Genomic DNA, 24,441 nt, shown 5'->3' on the forward strand with positions numbered 1-24,441 from the left:
CTCAGCCTTTCCTCATAAGACTTTTCCTCCAGACCAGGCAACATCCTGGTAAATCTCCTTTGCACCTTCTCCAATGATTCCATGTCCTTCCTGTAATGGGGCGACCAGAACTGTACACAATATTCCAAATTTGGCCACACTAGCGTTTTGTATAATTGCAGTGAAGTAACACGCTACCAATAAAACCTAACACACCTTGTGCCTTCTTAACACCACTACCAACCTGGATGGCAACTTTCAAGGATCTATTTTCATGAACACCAAGATCCCTCTGCCCATGCACACTACCAAGAAACTTTCTATTGACCCCATATCTGCCTTCCTGTTATTCTTCCCAAAGTTAATCACCTCACATTTAGCTGCATTGAAATCCATTTGCCATCTCAGCCCAATATCCAAGTCCCCCTGCAATCTGCAACATTCTTCCACACTGTCCACTACTCCACCAACTTTAGTGTCATCTGCAAACTTACTAACCCATCCACTTATGCCTGCATCTGAGTCATTTATAAAAATGACAAACGGCAGTGGTCCCAAAACAGATCCTTGTGGCACACCACTAGTTACCAGACTCCAGGCTGAATATTTTCCATCAACCACCACTCGCTGCCTTCTTACAGAAAACCAGTTTCTAATCCAAACTGTTAAATCATCCTCAATCCCATGCCTCTGCATTTCCCCAACAGCCTACCATGTGGAGCCTTATCAAAGGCTTTTCTGACATCTACTACCCTATCCTCATCCACATGCTTGGTCACCTTCTCAAAAACTCAATGAGGTTTGTGAGACATGACCTGCCCTTGACAAAAACATGTTGACTATATGCAATCAAGTTTCCAAAACTTTTCCAACAACAGATGTAAGGCTCACTGGTCTATAGTTACTTAGGTCATCTCTCCAGCCCTTCTTGAACAAGGGCACAACATTTGTAATCCTCCAGTCCTCTACTAAACCTGAAGACAATGAGACTCAAAGATCAAAGTTAAAGGATCCAACACCTCCTCCCTAGCTTTCCAGAGAATCCTCGGATAAATCCCTTCCAGCCCAGGGGACTTGTCTACTTTCGCTCCTTCTAGAATTGATAACATCTCTTCCTTAATAACCTCGATCCTTTCTTGTCTATTATCTCATATCTCATTCTTCTCCTCTACAATACTCTCCTTTTCCTGAGTGAAAACAGATGAAAAATATTTGCTTAACACCTCTCTGATCTCCACGGGGTCCACACACAATTTCCCATTTCGTTCTTTGACTCTACCCTAGTCATCCTTTTAATCCTCACGTACCTATAGAAAGCTTTAGGGTTCTCCTTTATTCTATTTGATAGAGACTACTCATATTCTCTCTTTGCTCTTCTTAACTCCCTCTTTAAATCCTTCCTAGCTAATCTGTAACTCTCCATCGCCTCATCTGAACAATCTCATCTCATCATCACATAAGCCACCATTGAACAAGAGGTGCAATTTCTGTAGTAAACCACAATTCCCTTACCTTATCACTTCCTCACTGACTGACAGGGACATACCTATCAAGGACACGCAATATCTGTCCCTTAAACTAGCTCAACATTTCAATTATCTGCATCCCCTGCATTTTGCTACCCAATTCTATGCATTCTAAGTCTTGCCTAATCATATTATAATTGCCCTTGCCCCATCGATAACTCCTGCCCTGTGGCATGTACTTATCTCTTTCCATCGCTAAACTAAACGTAACTGAATAATGGTCACTCTCTCCAAAGTGCTCACCTACCGGTAAGTCAAACACCTGGCCTGGTTCATTACCAAGCACCTGATCCAGTGTGGCCTCCTCACTTGTCGGTTATTCAACATACTGTGTCAGGAAACCCTCCTGCACACATTGGACAAAAACTGATCCATCCGACATACTAGAGTTATAGCATTTCCAATCAATGTTGGGGAAGTTAAAGTCGCCCATAATGATCACCCTGTACCTTTCACTTCTACCGAGAATCATTTTGCTGATCCTCTCCTCCACATCCCTGGGACTCTGCAGTGGCCTATAAAAAACTCCCAGCTGTGTGATCTCTCCTCTCCTGTTTGTAACTTCAGCCTACATTACCTCAGTGACGAGTCCTTGTCAAAGTTCTTTCAGCCACCATTATACTGCCCTTGACGAACAAGGCCACACCTCCCCATCTTTTACTGCCTTCCCTGTTCTTAATGAAAGATCTAAACCTTGGAACCTGCAACATCCATTCTTGACTCTGCTCTATCCATGTTTCCGAAATGGTCACAACATCAAAGTCCCAGGTACCTATCGATGCTGCAAGCTCACCTTTTAAAATGTAAGATATTCCAGTAGTATCCATCTGCATCACTGAATCCCCACAGTTTGGAAAAAGGCTATTCAGCCCACCCTACCCACATGTAACCCTGTGTTTCCCATGGCTAATCCACCAAGCCTGTACATCCGTGGATATTACAGACAATTTACCATAGCCAACCCACCTAACCTGTACATCATTGGACTTTGGGAGGAAATTGCAGCACGGGAGAAAACCCACGCAGACACAGAAAAATGTGCACACTCTACACAGGTAATCGTTCGAGGGTGGCTGTATGGAGTAAGCAACTTCACAACTCATTTATGGCAGAGCTTAATTGGTAATACTTTTTAAAATCAGTTCAGTAAATAGTAAATATTTTATATTAAAGCAAAAATAGTGTTCTCTCTTGTTCATTCTTGGGATGTAGGTGTTGATTGCTAAGCCACTATTTATTGCCTATCTCTAGTTGCCCTTGAGAAGGTGAGTGGCATTTTTGAATGTAATAGCTCTTGGGGTGTAAGGAAAGTGATTCTGGTATTTTGACCAAACCAAAGTGAAAGAATAAGAATACAGTTCCAAGTGAAGATGGTCTGAAGCTTGAAAGGGGACCTACATAGAGTCATAGACTCTTCCCATCCAGCTCTCACGCCCTTCTCCTTCTAGATGGTAGAGATTGAGGTTTTGGAAGGTTCTGATGGGGGATCCTTGATGAGTTCCAGCAAAGCATCTTGCAGATTGCATATACTACTACCATTATGCATCAGTGGTGGAAGATGTGCCATTGGAATTGGTTGCTTTGTCCAGAATACTGTCAAACCTCTCAACCATTGCTGCGCACATCCAGGCAAGTGGAGAGCATTTCATCACAACCCTGACTAGTGCCTTGTAGATAGTGGACAGGCACTGGGGAGACAAAAAGTGAGTATTTTACCAAGAATTTGTAACGTTTAATCTGTTCTTGTAATCACAGAACTTATATGACTGATCCAGTTCAGTTGCTGGTCAATTGTAACACCCAAGACATCAACTATAGAAGATTCAGTGATGGCATAGGTATTGAACATCAAGTGATGATGAGTAGATTCTCTCTTGCTTGGGATGGCCAATGCCTGGCACCTGTATGGTGCAAACGCTACCTGCTACTTCTCAGCACAAGCCTGAACATTGTCTAGGTCTTGCTACACATGAACAAGAGTTGCTTCAGTGTGTGAGGAGTTGGAATCATCAGTTATCAACCTCCCTTCTGACGTCACAATTGAGGGGAAGTCATTGAAGATAATTAGGCCTAGGATACTCCTCAGGAACTCTTGCAGCACTATCCGTAAACTGAGATGATTAACCTCTAACAACCACAAACAATATTCCTTGGTGCTAGCTATGACTCCAACTAAGGGAGAATTTTCATCAATTCCCAGTTACTGTAGTTTTGCTCGGATTCCTTCTGTGCCATACTCAGTCAAACACTACTTTGTCATCAAGGTCAGTTACTCTCACTATATCTTTGGAAATCAAGTTCTTTTGTCCACATTTGGACAACTGATGTAATGAGATCGGTGGTTAAATGACCCCGGCAGAACTCAGAGAGCATCAGGGAGCATCAGTGAGCAGATTATTGCTGAGCAAATGTCACTTGATAACACTGTCAATGGATCAGCACTTTTATTAATTTATTGTAGTTACATGTGCCAAGACATTGAGTCATAGAGTCATAGAGATGTACAGCATGGAAACAGAGCCTTCGGTCCAACCTGTCCATGCCGACCAGATATCCCACTCCAATCTAGTCACACCTGCCAACACCCAGCCCATATCCCTCCAAACCTTTCCTATTCATATACCCATCCAAATGCCTCTTAACTGTTGCAATTGTACCAGCCTCCGCCCCATCCTCTGGCAGCTCATTCCATTCATGTACCACCCTCTGTGTGACAAAGTTGTCCCTTAGGTTTTTTTTATATCTTTCCCCTCTCACCCTAAACCTATGTCCTCTAGTTCTGGACTCCCCGACCCCAGAGAAAAGGCCTTGTCTATTTATCCTATCCATGCCCCTCATAATTTTGTAAACCTCTAGAAGATCACCCCTCAGCCTCCGACGCTCCAGGGAAAACAGCCCCAGCCTGTTCAGCCTCTCCCTGTAGCTCTGATCCTCCAACCCTGGCAACATGCTTGTAAATCTTTTTTGAACCCTTTCAAGTTTCACAACATCTTTCCAATAGGAAGGAGACCAGAATCACATGTAATATTTCAACAGTGGCCTAACCAATGTCCTGCACAGCCACAACATGACCTCCCAACTCCTGTACTCAATACTCTGACCAATAACTGAAAGCATACCCAACGTCGCCTTCACTATCCTATCTACCTGTGACTCCACTTTCAAGGAGCAATGAACCTGCACTCCAAGGTCTCTTTGTTCAGCAACACTCCCGAGGACCTTACCATTAAGTGTATGAGTCCTCTAAGATTTGCTTTCCCAAAATGCAGCACCTCGCATCTATCTGAATTAAACTCCATTTGCCACTTCTCAGCCCATTGGCCCATCTGGTCAAGATCCTGTTGTAATTGAGGTAACCCTCTTCGCTGTCCACTACACCTCCAATTTTGGTGTCATCTGCAAACTTACTAACTGTACCTCTTATGCTCACATCCAAATCATTTATGTAAATGACAAAAAGTAGAGGACGTAGCACCGATCCTTGTGGCACTCCACTGGTCACAGGCCTCCAGTCTGAAAAACAACCCTCCATCACCACCCTCAGTCTTCTACCTTTGAGCGAGTTCTGTATCCAAATGGCTAGTTCTCCCTGTATTCCATGAGATCTAACCTTGCGAATCAGTCTCCCATGTCGAACGCCTTACTGAAGTCCATATAGATCACATCTACTGCTCTGCCCTCATCAATCTTCTTTATTACTCCTTCAACAATCAAGTTTGTGAGACACGATTTCCCACGCACAAAGCCATGTTGACTATCCCGAATCAGTCCTTGCCTTTCCAAATACATGTACATCCTGTCCCTCAGGATTCCCTCCAACAGCTTGCCCACCACTGAGGTCTGGCTCACCAGTCTATCATTCCCTGGCTTTTCTTTATCGCTCTTCTTAAACAGTGGCACCACGTTTTCCAACCTCCAGTCTTCCAGGATCTCACCTGTGACTATCGATGATACAAATATCTCAGCAAGAGGCCCAGCAATCACTTCTCTAGCTTCCCACAGAGTTCTAGGGTACACCTGATCAGGTCCTGGGGATTTATCCACCTTTAACCGTTTCAAGACATCCAACACTTCCTCCTCTGTAATCTGGACATTTCGCAAGATGTCACCATCTATTTCCCTACAGTCTATATCTTCCATATCCTTTTCCACAGTAAATACTGATGTAAAATATTCATTTAGTATCTCCCACATTTTCTGTGGCTCCACACAAAGGCCACCTTGCTGATCTTTGAGGGGCCCTATTCTCTCCCTAGTTACCTTCTTGTCTTTAATATATTTGTGAAAACCCTTTGGATTCTCCTTAATTCTATTTGCCAAAGCTATCTCATGTCCCCTTTTTGCCCTCCTGATTTCCCTCTTATGTATACTCCTACTTTCTTTATACTCTTCTAAGGATTCACTCGATCTATCCTGTCTTTATCTGACATGTGCTTCCTTCTTTTTCTTAACCAAACTGTCAATTTCTTTAGTTATCTAGCATTCCCTATACCTACCAGCCTTCCCTTTCACCCTGACAGGAATATACTTTCTCTGGATTCTTGTTATCTCATTTCTGAAGGCTTCCCATTTTCCGGCCATCCCTTTACCTGCGAACATCTGCCTCCAATCAGCTTTCAAAAGTTCTTGCCTAATACCGTCAAAATTGGCCTTTCTCCAATTTAGAACTTCAACTTTTAGATCTGGTCTATCCTTTTCCATCACTATTTTAAAATAAATAGAATTATGGTCGCTGGCCTCAAAGTGCTCTCCCACTGACACCTCAGTCACCTGCCCTGCCTTATTTCCAAGAGTAGGTCAAGTTTTGCATCTTCTCTAGGAGGTACATCCACATACTGAATCAGAAAATTGTCTTGTACACACTTAAGAAATACCTCTCCATCTAAACCTTTAACACTATGGCAGACCCAGTCGATGTTAAAATCCCCTACCATAACTACCCTATTATTCTTAAAGATAGCCCGAGATCTCCTTACAAGTTTGTTACTCAATTTCCCTCTGACTATTAGGGGATCTGTAATACAATCCCAATAAGGTGATCATTCCTTTCTTATTTCTCAGTACTACCCAAATAACTTCCCTGGATGAATATCCGGGAATATCCTCCCTCAGTACAACTGTAATGCTATCCCTTATCAAAAATGCCACTCCTCCTCCTCTCTTGCCTCCCTTTCTACCCTTCCTGTAACATTTGTATCCTGGAACATTCAGCTGCCAGTCCAGCCCATTCCTTAGCCATGTTTCTGTAATTGTTATGATATTCCAGTCCCATGTTCCTAACCATGTCCTGAGGTCATCTGCCTTCCCTGTTAGGCCCCTTGCATTGAAATAAATGCAGTTTAATTTATTAGTCCTACCTAGTCCCTGCCTGCCCTGTTTGACTCACTTCTGTTCTCAACTGTACCAGTCTCAGATTGATCTCTTTCCTCACTATCTCCCTGGGTCCCATCACCTCCCCCCACCCCCCCACCTTACTAGTTTAAATCCTCCCAAGCAGTTCTAGCAAATTTCCTTGCCAGTATATTAGTCCCCTTCCAATTTAGGTGCAATCCGTCCTTCTTGTACAGGTCACTTCTACCCCAAAAGAGATTCCAATGATTCAAAAATGTGAATCCTTCTCCCATACACCAACTCCTCAGCCATGCATTCATCTGCTCTATCCTCCTATTCCTACCCTCACTAGCTCGTAGCACTGGGAGTAATCCAGATATTACTACCCTTGAGGACCTCCTTTTTAAATTTCTGCCTAACTCCCTGTAATCTCCCTTCAGAATCTCAACCTTTTCCCTTCCTATGTCATTGGTTCCAATGTGGACAGTGATCTCTTGCTGGCCCCTCACCCCTATGAGAACATTCTGCACCCTCTCTGAGACATCCTTGATCCCGGCACCAGGGAAACAACACACCATTCTGCTTTTTCTCTGCTGGCCACAAAAACGTCTGTCTGTACCTCGGACTACAGAATCCCCTAACACAATTGATCTTTTGGAAGCCGACGGACCCCTCGTTGCATTAGAGCCAGTCTCAATACCAGAAGCTTGGCTGTTCGTGCTACGTTCCCCTGAGAATCCATCACCACCTACATTTTCCAAAACAGCATACCTGTTTGAAATGGGTATATCCCCAAAAGACTCCTGCACTAGCTGCCTAACTCTCTTACCCTTCCTGGAGTTAACCCATCTATGTGACTGTATCTGAGACTTTCCCCCTTTTCTATAACTGCCATCCATCACACACTATTGCTGTTGCAAATTCCTCATGGCTTCTATCTGTCTCTCCAACCGATCCACTTGATCTGATAAGATTTGCATCCAACAGAATTTATGGCAGATATAATCATCAGTAACCCTTAAACTCTCTTTAAACTCCCACATCTCTCCCACATATGGGCGGCACGGTGGTACAGTGGTTAGCACTGCTGCCTCACAGCGCCAATTCCCACCTCAGGCGACTGTCTGTGTGGAGTTTGCACGTTCTCCCCGTGTCTGCGTGGGTTTCCTCCGGGTGCTCCGGTTTCCTCTCACAGTCCAAAGATGTGCGGGTCAGGTGAATTGGCCACGCTAAATTGCTCGTAGTGTTGGGTAAGGGGTATATGTAGGGGTATGGGTGGGTTGCGCTTCGGCGGGTCGGTGTGGACTTGTTGGGCCGAAGGGCCTGTTTCCACACTGTAAGTAATCTAATCTAAAAAATCTAATCTGACAAGACATACATATCACTGCAAAGGCCATTTTTGCTCCTTCACAATCTACAGACCCAGAAAATAACACTGTCTTATTCCTCTACTAAACACTGCACCAGGTTAAATTAATAGCTACGGCTTATATTTCAAGTTTAATAAAGAGACTTATCTCCAAAAACATATAATCACGAAAGAACCCACTGTACTCACTAATACAGCCTTTCTCTTGGATAGACTTAAAACAACAATTAACTTATCTGATTCTGTGTTGTGAACTTCGGCCAAAACGGTTCCCCCAAGACTAGTTGTGAAATTCACTGTTTGTTAATTTTCCCAGAGGCACTCCGATGTCCAGCGACACATGAATTCAAAAACAGCAAAGGCAGTAACTGTGCAGGTTTTCTCTCTCTCTCTGTCTCTCTCTCTCTCTCTCCTGCACTGTCCTCACCATGCGCTTCCTTTGTCTGTTCTTCTCCCTTTTAAAACTGCTGTTGCTTTGACTTTTTATTCCAAAGTTCTAAAACAATGCAACAGCATATAAAACAGTAATTGCTGCTCCTGGAAAATGTTACATGTGTGCTATATTGTACCATATAAAATGCATCAGGGTAGCAGAATAGAGTGCAAAGTACAGGGTTAAAGCCACAGAGAAGGTGTACAGAGAGAGAGAGAGAGAGGGAGAGATCAGAATTAACATTTGAGAGATCCATTCAGGAGTCTGATAACAGCAGGGAGAAAGCTGTTCTTGAATCTATGCATACGTGTATTCAAACGTTTATATCTTCTGCCTGGCGGAAGAAATGGAAGAGAGTATTGGTTGCTTTCCTGAGGCAGTGGGAAGTATAGATCAAGTCAATGGATGGAAGGCTGGTTTGCTTGATGGACTGGGCTGTGTTCACAACTCTCTGTAGATTCTTGCGATCTTAGGAAGAGCAGTTGCCATTCTACGCAGATGATCTGGAATAGAAGATAGACTGATAATTGCCTGGGTTAGATTTGCCCTGTGTTTTGGAACAGGACAAATCTGTAAAATTTTCCTCACAGCTGAGAAGATGCCAGTGCACTGTACTGGAACCAGCTGGCAGGGACTCGAGAGATTGTCAGGGCCTTTGCAGTACCCATGTCTTCAGGCAGTTCTTGATGGCTTATAGAATGAATCAAATCAATTGAAGACAAATCATGTGTGTTGACAGGGATCTCAGAAGCATCTACTTGGTACTTCTGTCTGAAGATGGATCCAATGCATCACCTTTTCTGTTGTATCGATGTGTTGGGTTCCCTCATGATTGAATATGGGTCACTTATAGAAATTCATCCTCAACTGTTTAATTATTTACCACCATTCATAGTGGGTGTGACAGGACTACAGAGTTTAGATCTGATCTGCAGATTGTGGAATCATTTAACCCTGTCCATTGCATGCTATTTCTAATGTATGGAATTGTTATTCTATGTAATAGGATTCACCCAGATTCACACCACATTTTTCAGAGATAACCGCAAGTTATCTCGGGAATGTGGCTTGACAGAAGTGCTGGGATTTACGTATTAATGAATCAAAACCTGCAATCTAAAAGATGGAAGTCTTAACAGCAATCTAGGTTTGTTCAATATACTGTATCAGTTGCATGACACACTATGATCTTGTGCTATAAATTCTGTACCTTATGATCCTGGCCCACTAGCTATCTGATGAAGGAACAGCGCTCCAAAAGCTAGTCCTTCCAAATAAACCTGTTGGACGATAACCTGATGTTATGTGGTTATTAACTTTGTTGCTACTCCAGCATTACAAAGATGGAGAGAAATTTCTTCTGAGGATAATATGTCTCCATGCTTTGGCGCCATTTTGACCCTCAGAAGATATTAAGATATAAGGCTGAAATTAGTATATAAGACATTAATATAAGTAAAAACTGAGTTCATCTTCCTGGCTTTTTGTGTTCCATTGGGAGGGGTCTCTAAAATAGGCTCTGAAATCAACAACGCCTCACACCACAGTCCATTCCAGGAATACCAACTTTGCCAAACCACATCGCTGCAGCTGAAGCCCAACACCTCTAATTCTGATGTCAACTGATGATACTGCCTTCTCCTCCAACTTTGCCATGATGCCAATTTTGACACCACCACTTTGCCACTGCCAATCATGGATCCAGCCAACATTCAAGTCACTGTCATCAGGAGCTATCTTTCACCGGTGAGCCCATCTCGCTAACATCACCTCCACCATGTCCCATGTTTGCCCTTCTGCGAACCCCTCTGCTGCCATTGTACCAGAATCTTCCACAAGTCTCTTCACAGGAGATAAGTACAAGATGGGGAAAAAAAAGCCAAAAAAAGAAACTAAATAAATAAGCAGACAAGCCCAGACTCAGAGGCCCTACTCTGCCTCCATCTTGGGAGTTACTCACACTCCATTTTGAGCCTTGTGTCACCTGTAAATTTAGCCACCATGTTTCTGATTCCTTAGTCCAGATCATTTAGATTGTTTTTCCACTTTGAGACCCACTAGTAAAATTTAGAAATGGCAATTTTGTATGCCACCAGCCTGTTGGTTCAAGCTGCATATCCATTGTAGATTATTTCCACAGAATTACAATTTACAGTAAATCCTCTGTATCTACAAAATCACAAATTTGTCAAAAAATAAGTAACATGAAAAATCAACATTCGTGGGCAAAAATGGAGTAACCAAGATTTTTAACCTATTTTCAACACTATTTTTAATGAGCTCATCATTCGCTAAATTCATCATTCAGAGGAGTTTTCAAGAATGGAATCCTCACAGATATGAAGGAATGTCTGTATTTATTTCCATAACTAGATTTTATTTTTTCCCCTACTGGAATCCTATCAAAGGTCTTACTGGAAACAAGGAGCACCACCATCACTACCCCAGCTACACCATTGTTTTTTTTTCATTTTTTTTAATTTTGCAAGGTTTGTAGCTCAGGTTGAGATTTAGGGTGTAGGTTTGCTCACTGAGCTGTAGGTTTGATATCCAGATGTTTCATTACCTGGCTAGGTAATATTAACATCATCAGTGGCGACCTCCAAGTGAAGCGAAGCTGTTGTCTCCTGCTGATCACCACAAACCCCAGGTACCCCATCCAGGAAAAAGATATAAACAGAAAGCAGGAGACAACAGCTTCGCTTCACTTGGAGGTCGCCACTGATAATGTTACTTAGCCAGGTAACAAAACGTCTGGATATCAAACCTACAGCTCAGCGAGCAAACCTACACCCTACACCATTTTTTTTATCATACAGTCAGCAATTGTTAGTGTTACTGACAGATCTCCAAAGGAATATTCAATGATCTCTCAACTAGGAATCAGTACCTTTGTATGCAAAGGGACTTAAAAAATGTTGGTCATTAAGAAACCAAAAAAGTTATAAATGAGTAATTATACTACTTTCTCCCTTGTCACTTTCTAATCACGGATTTCAAGAATTTTATTGTGTACTAATCATCAGTTTTAATTTAGAGAATAAAGGGGAATTTTTAAGAGCAAGCAACTTTTCTTAACTGTTTTAAATTGAATCTTTATTACTTAACAAAACACAAATACAAGGTGCTCAACAATATAAATATACTCACTGCTATATCCCCCTGGTGAAGTCTCATTCCTGCCAGTGATGCTGTAAGATAGAAGAAATACCATAGATTTAACACGTCATCTTATTGTGCAAAACTTTATTTCACCTTGGACAAGTTAATATAACTGATTCTCACTTTTCAATAGTCCGCAGACTGTGTGTAACCATACTCTATTTTTAAATTAAGTATCCAAAAGTATTCATCATCACATGCTTAACATTTCAGAATGTAAGAAAGTTCTTAGAATGGTGGAGCACTATAGCTTTAAAGATGAAAGGATCTGAGTATTTAAGACTTAAAAAATGAAGAGTATTTCACTATTAAAATGAAAAACAAAAATTACAAATGCTGAACCTCTGAACAGAAAATTAAAATAGCGGAAATACAGATTAGATACTCCATAAATAAAAAAGCAAGTTAATGTTTCCATTGTTTACATTTAACAAACTATTTTTTCGAGAAGCACTGGTGGACCTGCTATCTTTATACTGAAAAGATTTTCTTTTTTTTATTTCAGGTTTCATTACTGTGCAAGAATAAAAGAAAGATCAAGCAATGTATGGGAAAGAGCAGTTCATTTGATCAGCGTGCCTACAATAAAACCTATTACCTATCCACTCCATCACTGACGTACTGTGACTATCATGTATACTTACTCCAGTTACTCATCAATCTGACTCTAACACACTTTCAACCTACAATTTCAACCAGGAAAAACAAGAAACCTTCAAATTGTACATCATCCTAGATTGCACACTGTGCCATCCCTTCATCAGCACTGGATGAATTAATATTCCACACTTAGCAGCATTGTGGGAGCATATCACAAGGATTTCAATGGTTCAAAGCAATGACTCCCTTCTTAATGCAATTAGGCATGCGTAATAAACTCGGTGTTGTTAGCATTGCCCACATCAAACACTGCATTTACACATATATTTACCTCATTTATCCAAGAACTCCCCACCTATGTTCGGGACACCACCCACGACCTCCACCTCCTCCATGATTTTCGCTTCCCTGGTCCCCAATGCCTTATCTTCACCATGGACATCCAGTCCCTGTACACCTCCATCCACCATCACGAAGGACTCAAAGCCCTCCGCTTCTTCCTTTCCCGCCGTACCAACCAGTACCCTTCCACTGACACCCTCCTTCGACTGACTGAACTGGTCCTCACCCTGAACACTTCTCTTTCCAATCCTCCGACTTCCTCCAAACCAAAGGAGTAGCCATGGGCACACACATGGGCCCCAGCTATGCCTGCCTCTTCGAAGGATATGTGGAACAGTCCATCTTCCGCAGCTACACTGGCACCACACCCATCTTTTCCTCCGCTACATCAATGACTGTATCGGCGCTGCCTCGTGCTCCCATGAGGAGGTTGAACAGTTCATCCATTTTACCAACACCTTCCACCCCAACCTCAAATTTACCTGGACCGTCTCAGACTCCTCCCTCCCCAATTTATAAATCCCTAGGGATTTGGCTTGAGGAAATCTAGTGCACCATAAATCTGTCAAATTAGACTGTTTAATTGCACCAATGACACATACACTCAGTAACTATCCTGTGCCAGAAGACTGGAGAGTAGCTAATGTTTTGCTATTCACCTTATCTATGCCCCTCATGATTTTATAAACCTCTGTAAGGTCACTCCTCAGCTTTCAATGCTCCATGGTAAAAAGTCCCAGCCCATCCAGTGTCTCCTTGTAACTCAAACCCTCCAACCTCCTTTAAATCATTTCTGCACCCTTTCTTCACTATCCTGTCCAACTATGACATCATTTTAAGGACTATGCAGCTTACTTAAGAAGGGCTGCAAGGAAAAGCCAGGGAATGAGAGACCGGTGAGCCTACCTCAGTGGTGGGTAAGTTGTTGGAGGAGATTCTGAGAGATAGGATCTACATGCTTTTGGAAATGCAAGAACTAATTAGGGATAGTCAGCATGGGACATCATGCCTCACAAATTGATTGAGTTCTTTGAAGAGGTGACCAAGAAGATAGATGAAGGCAGAGTGGTAGATGTTATTGACATGGACTTCAGCAAAACCTTCAACAAAGCTCTGCATGGTAGACAGGTTAGTAAGGTTAGGTCATATGGGATACAGGAAGAGTTAGCCAATTGGATACAAAATTGGCTTGATGGTGGTGGTGGAGGATTGTTGTTCAGACTAAAGGCTTGTGACCAGTGGAATGCTGCAAGGATTGTTGCGGGGTGCATTGTTGTTCTTCATTTATGTAAACAATTTTGATTAGAATACAGAAGGCATGGTTAGTAAGTTTTGTGGACGTCACCAAAGTTGGCGATATAATTGACATCAAAGAAGGTTATCTAAGATTACAAAAGGATCTTGATCAATTGAGTCAATGGGCTGAGGAGTGGCAGATGGAGTTTAATTTGGATAACTGCAAGATATTGCATTTTGGTAAGACAAACCAGGGCAGGACTAACACAGTTAATGGTAGGGCCCTGGGGAGTATTGTCGAACAGAGAAAGCTGCATCGTCCTTAAAATTATGTCACAGTTGTACAGGATAGTGAAGAAAGGGTGCAGAAAAGATTTAAAGGAGGCTGGAGGGTTTGAGTTACAAGGAGACACTGGATGGGCTAGGACTTTTTACCATGGAGCATTGGAGGCTGAGGAGTGACCTTACAGAGGTTTATAAAATCATGAGGGGCCATAGATAAGGTGAATAGCAAAAGTATTTTCCCTAAAGTAGGGGGGGTCCAAAGCTAGAGGACATTGGTTTAAGATCAGAGGAGAAAGATTTAGAAGGGACTTGAGGGGCAACATTTCACGCAAATGATGATATGTACATAGAACAAACTGCCAGAGGAACTGGTAGAGGCAAGTAAAAATACAACATTTAAAAGGCATTTAGATACATACATGGATCAAAATGGTTTACAGGGATAAGGGCCAAAAGCAGGCAAACGGGACTACTTCAGTTTAGGAAACCTGGCAAGCATGGACATGTTGGGCTGAAGGGTCTGTTTCCAAGCTGTAAGTCTGTATGACTCTTGTTAAATGGCAGCCAATACTTTTTATCATCTTTCATGGTAAATAGGCCCTGATGGTACAGACAGCATTTGATGTTTAACGGTAAATGACATTGAAATGAGTCACTTTTCGTGACTGTTTCTAAAGACAGTTGAGAGTCAACCACATTACAATGGATCTGGAGTCACATGTCGGCCAGACAAGATTATAGCAGCGTATTTAGTTCTCTAAAGGGCATTATTGAACTAGATGGATTTTTATAAGCTTTAATTATAGCTTCATGGCCAACCTTACTGCAATCAGCTTTCAATTCCAGATTTTATTAATTGAACTAAAAGTCCAACAGTTGCCATGGTGGGATATGAACCAGTGTCCCCAGTGCATTAGCTTGAGCCTCTGGATTACTTGTATAGTGATATTACCACAATGCCATCATTATCCTATAACTTTACCTGGATTGTCACCTGTAAAAGCAATGACCTTACACTCAGAATTGAATCCAAAGCGTTTTACATAGTATGGAGAAACTGGACCCTAAAGAAAACAAACAAATGGTTGTTAGAACTTATGTTCTTTGTGCATGAAGCTATGACAAAAAAAAGGTTAATAGAGGCCTGACTGAAGGAGAAAAAAAGGTTCTTTTATTATTGCTCAGATACTGGGGAAAGATTTATCAACAGATGAAAAGTTGTCCAAAGGATAGTCTTAAACATGGCAACTTTTAAAGTTGGCTCAACGCCAGAAGATTTGAAGCAACATGTTTGAAAAAAATCACTTTGGAAGGCCATATGTATTGCTTCTAGGTAATGCATTAAATCACTAAGTCATGCATTTAAATTCCTGAACTTTCCATCAATCTGTGCACAATGGTCACCAAACACACCAATCTCCCTTCCATAGTGATCACTTTACCCACTATGAAACTACTGGACTCTTCTGATAGACCAATAATCACCACACACTGCCATTTCCTGTGAAGACTACCCACTTAGGTCTAAGAGCCTTGCCATTGACCTCGACCTCACTATGGCCAAGATCTGACACGTGACATAAGCCTGCTCATCTGCCAAAATCCTTACACATCTATCCCACTGATGATGTTTTTCTCAGTGAAATACCTTGAAAAACCTGGATTATTATTCAAATATCAAGACTTTTAAGTGTTTTTCAACTGAATGTGAAATCTGATCTGAAGATTTTCTATCATTCTGCACCTGACAACATTGTAAAATTGACAGCGATCAAAAGGCACTGTAAGAAAGTCACCTTATTCTACACTATTAGACACAATTTGGTGAAGGTTTCACCTTATCCTGATGCGTTCAAGATGAACAACTTAAAAGAAATGTGGTTTTTTTTCTGTATATTTCTTGAACATCTCTGGAATTGCTTCACAAATCTGTTCCTCTATATTTTTTGGACAAGTTTATGATGTATAGAAATTAGTGAACAATATCATGGGATGTTTATTATTTTTTAATTCCAATCTTTATCCTCCAGGACGTGCTTTCTCTCCATCACTGTAATGTTCTCCACAATCAATATTGTTACTGCTCCTTCTTTCTTTCCCTCTCTTGATGATTACTTAATGCCTATTTTTATTCCTTCAGTCACTTCTCTGCTTTAATAATGCTAATAGATTGCCTAACCCTAATGTCAACCACCTTACCAGCTCTATCAATCTTCTTACTCAAGAAAAACATGTATTTGCCTCAAACTCACATCCAGTATTTGCTTCAGTAGCTTTCCCTGATATCCTGGTATTCCAATGAAATATATTTTGTGTAAAACAGAATTGTTAATTTAATCTATTTACTTCTACCTTTCGAATTCACCCCAGATTGGAAACCTTTTGATAATGATTGCAAATATCATTATTTTCATATCTTCAAAGCCCCTATGTTTATTTTACCAATGAGCAGCAGCTTAGATGACTTCGCCTTTCCATCCGGCTGTTTTCTAAGAGTTGGTAATACTTCTGTTAACCTACACCAGTTACTAAAGAATAGTCAACTGTTTTTGAGGTATCATGATGTGTAGAACAAAAATTAAGATTCTCATTAATTTTATACCAGTATACAATGAGATGGCAGTGGAACACCAAGCTTCTCCTTCAGATCTGGTGCACAGGCATCAAGGCACTGCTGTGACCACTCATGTGCATGGATATCCATCAAATTCATACCAGAACCTAGAGGAATGTAGCAAAGATGTGACAAATATTCCAAGTTAGTCAGGGAGAGATGAGCCTAAAAACAATAAGTAATAAGTGTAAGCCATTTGGCCACTCAACTCTGCATTCCCATTCAAAAACATGATCTTCAATATACTTTCTTGCTCTATCTTCATATTGTATATCTCCCTTGGAGTCCGAAAAACTGTCCTTCTCAGCTCTAAATATACTCGGCGACAGAGTGTTCACCTAGAGTATTTGCATGGAGAACTTCTCAGTCTTAAATTGCCAACTGGAAGGAGAAAGTGAGGACTGCAAATGCTGGAAAATCAGAGTTGAAAAGGGTGGTACTGGAAAAACACAGCAGGTCAGGGCAGCATCTGAGGAGCAGAAGAGTCACCGTTGCAGGCATAAGCCCATCAATTAAAGGTTTAGATGGAGAGGAATTTATTAAGAGTGTACAAGACAATTTTTTGATTGAATATGTGGATGTACCTACTAGAGAAGGCGCAAAACTAACTTTATCTCTTGGGAAATGAGGCAGGGCAGGTGACTGAGGTGTCAGTGGGGGAGCACTTTGGGGCCAGTGACCATAATTCTATTTGTTTTAAAATACTGATGGAAAAGGATAGACCAGATCTAAAAGTTGAAGTTCTAAATTGGAGAAAGAGCAATTTTGACAGTACTAGGCAAGAACTTTCGAAAGCTGATTGGAGGCAGATGTTTGCAGGTAAAGGGACGGCTAGAAAATGGGAAGCCTTCAGAATTGAGATAACAAGAATCCAGAGAAAGTATATTCCTGTCAGGGTGAAAGGAAGGGCTGGTAGGTATAGGGAATGCTGGATGACTCAAGAAATTGAGGGTTTGGTTAAGAAAAAGAAGGAAGCATATGTCAGGTATAGACAGGATAGATCGAGTGAATCCTGGGAAGAGTATAAAGAAAGTAGAAGTATACTTAAGAGGGAAATCAGGAAGGCAAAAAAATTAGGGAGATTTAAACAATCCTTAGATAAGCACGTGGATGATTTTGGGATAGTGTAGGAGGATGAGCTGAGAATAGTTCACAGGTCGGCGCAACATCGAGTGCCAAAGGGCCTATACTGCGCTGTATTGTACTATGTTCTATGTTCTAACAAGGAGACATAAGATAGCTTTGGCAAATATAATTAAGGAGAATCCAAAGGATTTATACAAATATATTAAGGATAAAAGGGTAACTAGGGAGAGAATAGGGCCCCTCAAAGATCAGCAAGGCGGCCTTTGTGTGGAGCCACAGAAAATGGGGGAGATACTAAATGAATATTTTGCATCAGTATTTACGGTGGAAAAGGATATGGAAGATATAGACTGTAGGGAAATAGATGGTGACATCTTGCAAAATGTCCAGATTACAGAGGAGGAAGTGCTGGATGTCTTGAAACGGTTAAAGGTGGATAAATCCACAGGACCTGATCAGGTGTATCCGAGAACTCTGTGGGAAGCTAGAGAAGTGATTGCTGGGCCTCTTGCTGAGATATTTGTATCATCGATAGTCACAAGTGAGGTGCCGGAAGACTGGAGGTTGGCAAAGGTGGTGTCACTGTTTAAGAAGGGAGGTAAAGACAAGCCAGGGAACTATAGATCGGTGAGCCTGACCTCAGTGGTGGGCAAGTTGTCGGAGCGAATCCTGAGGGACAGGATGTACATGTATTTGGAAAGGCAAGGACTGATTCGGGATAGTCAACATGGCTTAGTGCGTGGGAAATCATGTCTCACAAACTTGATTGAGTTTTTTCAAGAAGTAACGAAGTAGATGTGATCTCTATGGACTTCAGTAAGGCGTTCGACAAGGTTCCCCATGGGAGACTGATTCTCAAGGTTAGATCTCATGGAATACAGGGAGAACTAGCCATTTGGATACAGAACTGGCTCAAAGGTAGAAGACAGAGGGTGGTGTTGGAGAGTTGTTTTTCAGATTGGAGGCCTGTGACCAGTGGAGTGCTACAAGGATCGGTGCTGGGTCCTCTACGTTTTGTCATTTACATAAATTATTTGGATGCAAGCATAAGAGGTACAGTTAGTAAGTTTGCAGATGACACCAAAATTGGAGGTGTAGTGGACAGTGAAGAGGGTTACCTCAGATTACAACAGGATCTTGACCAGTTGGGACAATGGGCTGAGATGTGGCAGACGGAGATTAAGTCAGATAAATGCGAGGTGCTGCATTTTGGGAAAGCAAATCTTAGCAGGACTTATACACTTAATGGTAAGGTCCTAGGGAGTGTTGCTGAACAAAGAGACATTAGAGTACAGGTTCATAGCTCCTTGAAAGTGGAGTCACAGGTAGATAGGATAGTGAAGAAGGCGTTTGGTATGCTTTCCTTTATTGGTCAGTCTACTGAGTACAGAAGTTGGGAGGTCACATTGGTTAGGCCATGTTGGAATATTGCATGCAATTCTGGTCTCCTTCACATCGGAAAGATGTTGTGAAACTTGAAAGGGTTCAGAAAAGATTTACAAGGATGTTGTCAGGGTTGGAGGATCTGAGCTACAGGAAGAGGCTGAACAGGCTGGGGCTGTTTTCCCTGGAGCGTCGAAGGCTATGGGGTGACTTTATAGAGGTTTACAAAATTATGAGGGGCATGGATAGGATAAATAGACAAAGTCGGAGAGTCCAGAACTAGAGGGCATAGGCTAAGGGGCAACTTTTTCACGCAGAGGGTAGTACGTGTATGGAATGAGCTGCCAGAGGATGTGGTGGAGGCTGGTACAATTGCAACATTTAAGAGGTATTTGGATGGGTATATGAATAGGAAGGGTTTGGAGGGATATAGGCTGGGTGCTGGCAGTGGGACCATATTGGGTTGGGATATCTGGTCGGCCTGGACGCGTTGGACCGAAGGGTCTGTTTCCATGTTGTACATCTCTATGACTCTATGACTCTATCAGGAATGTGATGAATCCTCAGATGCTGCCTGACCTGCTGTGCCTTTCCAGTGTCACCCTTTTCAACCTAAATTGCTAGCTGTTGAATGCTTAGACTAAGAAATCTACCTCTAGGCTCACCAGCATGAAGAAACAGCCTCTGACTTATCGAGACCTCGCAAATGCTCACACTCTCACTCTTTTAATAGAATCATTTACTGATGAATCATTAGCAAATATCCACACTCCTGGCCCTGTCATTGAGGGAAGGTCTGAAGCCTCACTCCAAAGATTTGAGCACATAATCTATATTAACACTATAGTAAAATACAAAAAGAGTGCCAGATTTTTATGGATATCATCTGAATGAGGTGTTAAACTGATATTCTGATTTCATGTTCCTAAGGATATAACAAATGCTGCACCACTCTTTGAAGAAGTGAGAGAAGTTCCCCCAGTTTCCTTACTTATCACTCAACAAAAAGCAATGATTGACCACAATGCTGCTTCTGAGGCCTCCACCCTAGGGTACTTGACAATGGGAAAAAACCCACTTAGGGCCAGTCAAGTGGTTCAGTAGTACAAAAGCAATGCAGGACTCTCACTGAGTTTCCGAACAGCAGCCAAAACCTCCATCATCCCCATACCATTCTGGCCAGTGGCACAAGGTAATGTCTAAAGTCTAATTAAACTGGCTTTGGAATTCAAAGGTGTAGAGTCAAATCATCAGGGCATCCAGATCATTTCAAATTGCTCATAATATTCCTTGAAATTTGTATTATATGCAGCTCTGACCTATTAAAAATGTACATTATGACATGATCAATAAAGGATAGGCTAATTTCAAATAAAAGAGGACATGCTTATAGGTCCAAATGACCTTATCCTGTTTTAAAATTGTTTAGATGTGATCACCTAAACTAATCCTTACTATCAAAAAGAGGGAGCGCAAGGAATAAGTAAATTGAAACAACATATCAGTAATAAAGTAAACTTACCATCACTATAATCAATTGCAGCATAGTCTCCAAGAAATAGGGAAGCAACAAAACTACTGACAAGAGAGATTCTCTACAGTTGGAGAAAGTAAGATATGTTAGTGTTTATGCACTAATAAAATACACAAACCAGTTTGTTAGCATCATCTACTCAGATCGCAATCAATCAAGAGAGCACAGGTAGAATAGAAATAAGAAAATAAAGTGAACACTGCAATGACCAGATATGAGTGAGGGTTAACTTTCTGTGCTGAACAAAAATAATAACTACCTTCAATAATGACTATCTTCAATTTGTAGATGTTAATGGTAAGGTTGCTAAGTCTGCAATTAGCTTTTCTATTCAATTTTTGTTTACTTATCCCAGAAATCAATGCCCTATATTCAGATAGTCAAGCAATCCTACAAGATTTGTACATAACTGTCCCCATTGAGCTGCACTGTATGAAGATATTTGTCTGATAGATCAGCAGAATCTCTGCCAAACAAAAAGTTGATGATAAACACTCAAAGATCTCCACCAGACAATGTGAAACAGCTTAGCTTGATCTATTATGTCCAGTTATTATTGAAAAGTTGTAAAATGCTATTTAGCTTTTCAATTGATTCACAGTCTACACAATAACATAATCAGGAGTAGGAATAGACTTTTCAGCGTCTTGAGCCATTTAATACAACTCCACTTTCCTCACCCCTTTCCATAACCTTTTAAACCATTACTAATTAAAAAATACATCTACCTCCTCCTTAACTTTAATCAATGACCCAGCATCAGCTGCACTCTGGGGTAATGAATTCCACAGATTCACAACCTTTTAAGAGAAGTAATTCCTCCTTTGAAATGTGTCTTCCCTGAGCCTAAAATTAAGACTCCTCATTCTACATTACCCCATGAGGGGAATCTTCCTCTCCACATCTACTTTGTTAATCCCCTTTAGCATCTTATATACCTTAATTAGATCTCCTTTCATTCTTCAAAACCCTAGCACGTAAACCAGTTCATTCCTCCTAACCTAATGATCCTTCCCTGAACTGCTTCCAATCCTTCCTCTCACACAGGGACTAAAACTGGACACAGTACACCAGATGTAGTCTCACCGAAACCTTGGACAGTTGCAACAACTCTACTCCTCTGCTAGATTTTGCTTTTTTGAATTTACATTTTTTAAGAAATATGATTAAATATTTACAATACACCTGTTATCTTTTGGGAAAATCGATTTTAAAAACAACAGCACGGAGATTTTAGTTTCAGTTCTTTGAAAGTAGCTTTTTCTTTTAAAGAGGTCAGAATGTATTTTGGGACTGTGACCTGGCATTAAACCAAGTGATTCAGTTAAGTACCAAGCAGGCTACACATTATTATAATCAATGAAATGGTTATACTTTTGAAATTTTTGACGTACAGAAAAAACAGGCCATAAGCCACCAGTTTAATTTAGTTTTGTCAGGAGTTCAATTCAGGAGAACAGTCTCACCAGCAGAATAGTTTTAGTTTCTGAAATCACCGAGCTGTGAGAGTTTTTGTATAAGTTTTCAAGTTGGTAGAAGTGAAGCAGTTCAGAACAGCAGAGTTAGAAGAGGAGTCAGCAGTTCAAGGAGGAGAACTGGAAAGGGTCAGTTAAACAAGAAATTTAAGAGTTGAAAAAGAAGTGATATTTCTTTGGGATTGCGTATCAGTAGAGTATATTTCTGGAGTAAAAAATGAGGTCTGCAGATGCTGGAGATCACAGCTGAAAATGTGTTGCTGGTTAAAGCACAGCAGGCCAGGCAGCATCTCAGGAATAGGGAATTCGACGTTTCGAGCATAAGCCCTTCATCAGGAATGAGAGAGAGTAGCCAAGCAGGCTAAGATAAAAGGTAGGGAGGAGGGACTTGGGGGAGGGGCGATGGAGGTGGGATAGGTGGAAGGAGGTCAAGGTGAGGGTGATAGGCCGGAGTGGGGTGGGGGCGGAGAGGTCAGGAAGGAGATTGCAGGTTAGGAGGGCGGTGCTGAGTTGAGGGAACCGACTGAGACAAGGTGGGGGGAGGGGAAATGAGGAAACTGGAGAAATCTGAAAACAGTTTGAAACGTACAGCACGGAAACAGACTCGAGTCCAATTCGACCATGCCAACCAGATATCCCAAATAAATCTAGCCCCATATCCGTCTAAACCCTCCCTATTCATATGCCCATCCAGATGCCTTTTAAATATTGTAATTATACCAGCCTCCACCACTTCCTCTGGCAGCTCATTCCATACATGAACCACCCTCTGTGTGAAAAAGCAAGCATTTCACCACTATTAAAAATCCGTCTTTGTGCCTTACAACAAGTTTCTCACATTTACCTCAGTTTTCTTGTAATCTTCAGGGTTCTTCTTGTTAATCTTGGCAATTTGATTTCCTGTGAAGCGCTAAGAGATGCAAAATATAAAAATGTTTAACAACTAGTCTAAAACAACCTATTCAAGTATTCGTGATTTAGAGATGTCGGTGTTGGACTGGGGTGTACAAAGTTAAAAATCACACAACATCAGGTTATAGTCCAACAGGCTTAATTGGAAGCACATAGCTTTCGGAGCGTCGCTCCTTCATCACGTGGTAGTGGAGGGCTCAATCCTAACACACAGAAGTTATAGCAAAAATTTACAGTGTGATGTAACTGAAATTATACATTGAAAAATTGATTGTCTGTTAAGTCTTTCATCTGTTTGAATGCCATGATTGTTTCACTTCTTTCATGTGTAAATCACAAAGCCTTTTTTAAAAAGTCACATTCTCAGGTCAGCTGTTAACAATGGTGATAGCTAGACAATATGTTGAGGTGTTAGCCCCCTGTGTTCTCTGTCTATGCCATGAAGTTTAGATTGATTCTAATCTAAAAAGTGAGATAACAGAGTTTTACATTAATCCATGCAGTTTTTGAGCTCAGAGTTCTACATGAATGCATACAGTTTTGAACAAAGTACAATGTAACCCTGCATGTAAAACTCATCCTCCAAAATATATGCGTGCATGTGGGTCTTTGTCTGTTTGTCTGTGTGTCCCTGTCTGGGTTGGGGGTCGTGAGTGTGAGAAAGTGTGTGTGTGTGAGTGTGTGTGTCTGTAAGGGTGTGTGTGGGTGTCTGTGTGCGCATCTGTGTATATGTGTATCCGTGTGTATGTGTGTATAGGAGTGCCTTTGTGTGTGTGGAGTGCAATGGTGGTCACTTGTAGTGTGCCATGAGCCCAAGGTCCCGGTTGAGGCCCTCCCTATGGGTACCGAACTTAGCTATCAGCCTCTTCTCGGCCACTTTTCGCTGCTGCCTGTCCCGAAGTCCGCCTTGGAGGATGGTCACCCGAAGGTCCGAGGTCGAATGTCCTGGGCCAGTGAAGTGTTCCCCAACTGGGAGGGAACACTCCTGTCTGTTGATTTTTGTGCGGTGCCCATTCATCCGTTGTCGTAGCCTTTGCTCGGTTTCCCCAATATACCATACCTCAGGGCATCCTTGCCTGCAATGTATAAGATAGACAACATTGGCTGAGTCACATGAGTACCTGCCATGTACAAGGTGGTAGTTGTCCCCACGCGTAATGATGGTATCTATGTC

The 24,441-nt window shown here is 41.6% G+C and overlaps 1 protein-coding gene across 1 annotated transcript in view; it reads right to left on the minus strand.

The window, feature by feature from the left end:
• Window positions 1-24,441, minus strand: part of xylb (xylulokinase homolog (H. influenzae)) — a 284,901-nt gene that overhangs the window by 222,862 nt on the left and 37,598 nt on the right. Inside the window, exons 7-11 of the mRNA XM_060825642.1 lie at window positions 23,200-23,265; window positions 20,869-20,941; window positions 16,866-16,984; window positions 15,246-15,327; window positions 11,789-11,829 (exon numbers count right to left, since the gene is read on the minus strand). Of these exons, the coding sequence (XP_060681625.1) occupies window positions 11,789-11,829; window positions 15,246-15,327; window positions 16,866-16,984; window positions 20,869-20,941; window positions 23,200-23,265 (381 nt within the window). The remainder of the gene's footprint in view (window positions 1-11,788; window positions 11,830-15,245; window positions 15,328-16,865; window positions 16,985-20,868; window positions 20,942-23,199; window positions 23,266-24,441) is intronic.

This window comes from Hemiscyllium ocellatum, chromosome 5, assembly GCF_020745735.1.
Source record: "Hemiscyllium ocellatum isolate sHemOce1 chromosome 5, sHemOce1.pat.X.cur, whole genome shotgun sequence".
Classification (NCBI taxonomy): domain Eukaryota; kingdom Metazoa; phylum Chordata; class Chondrichthyes; order Orectolobiformes; family Hemiscylliidae; genus Hemiscyllium; species Hemiscyllium ocellatum.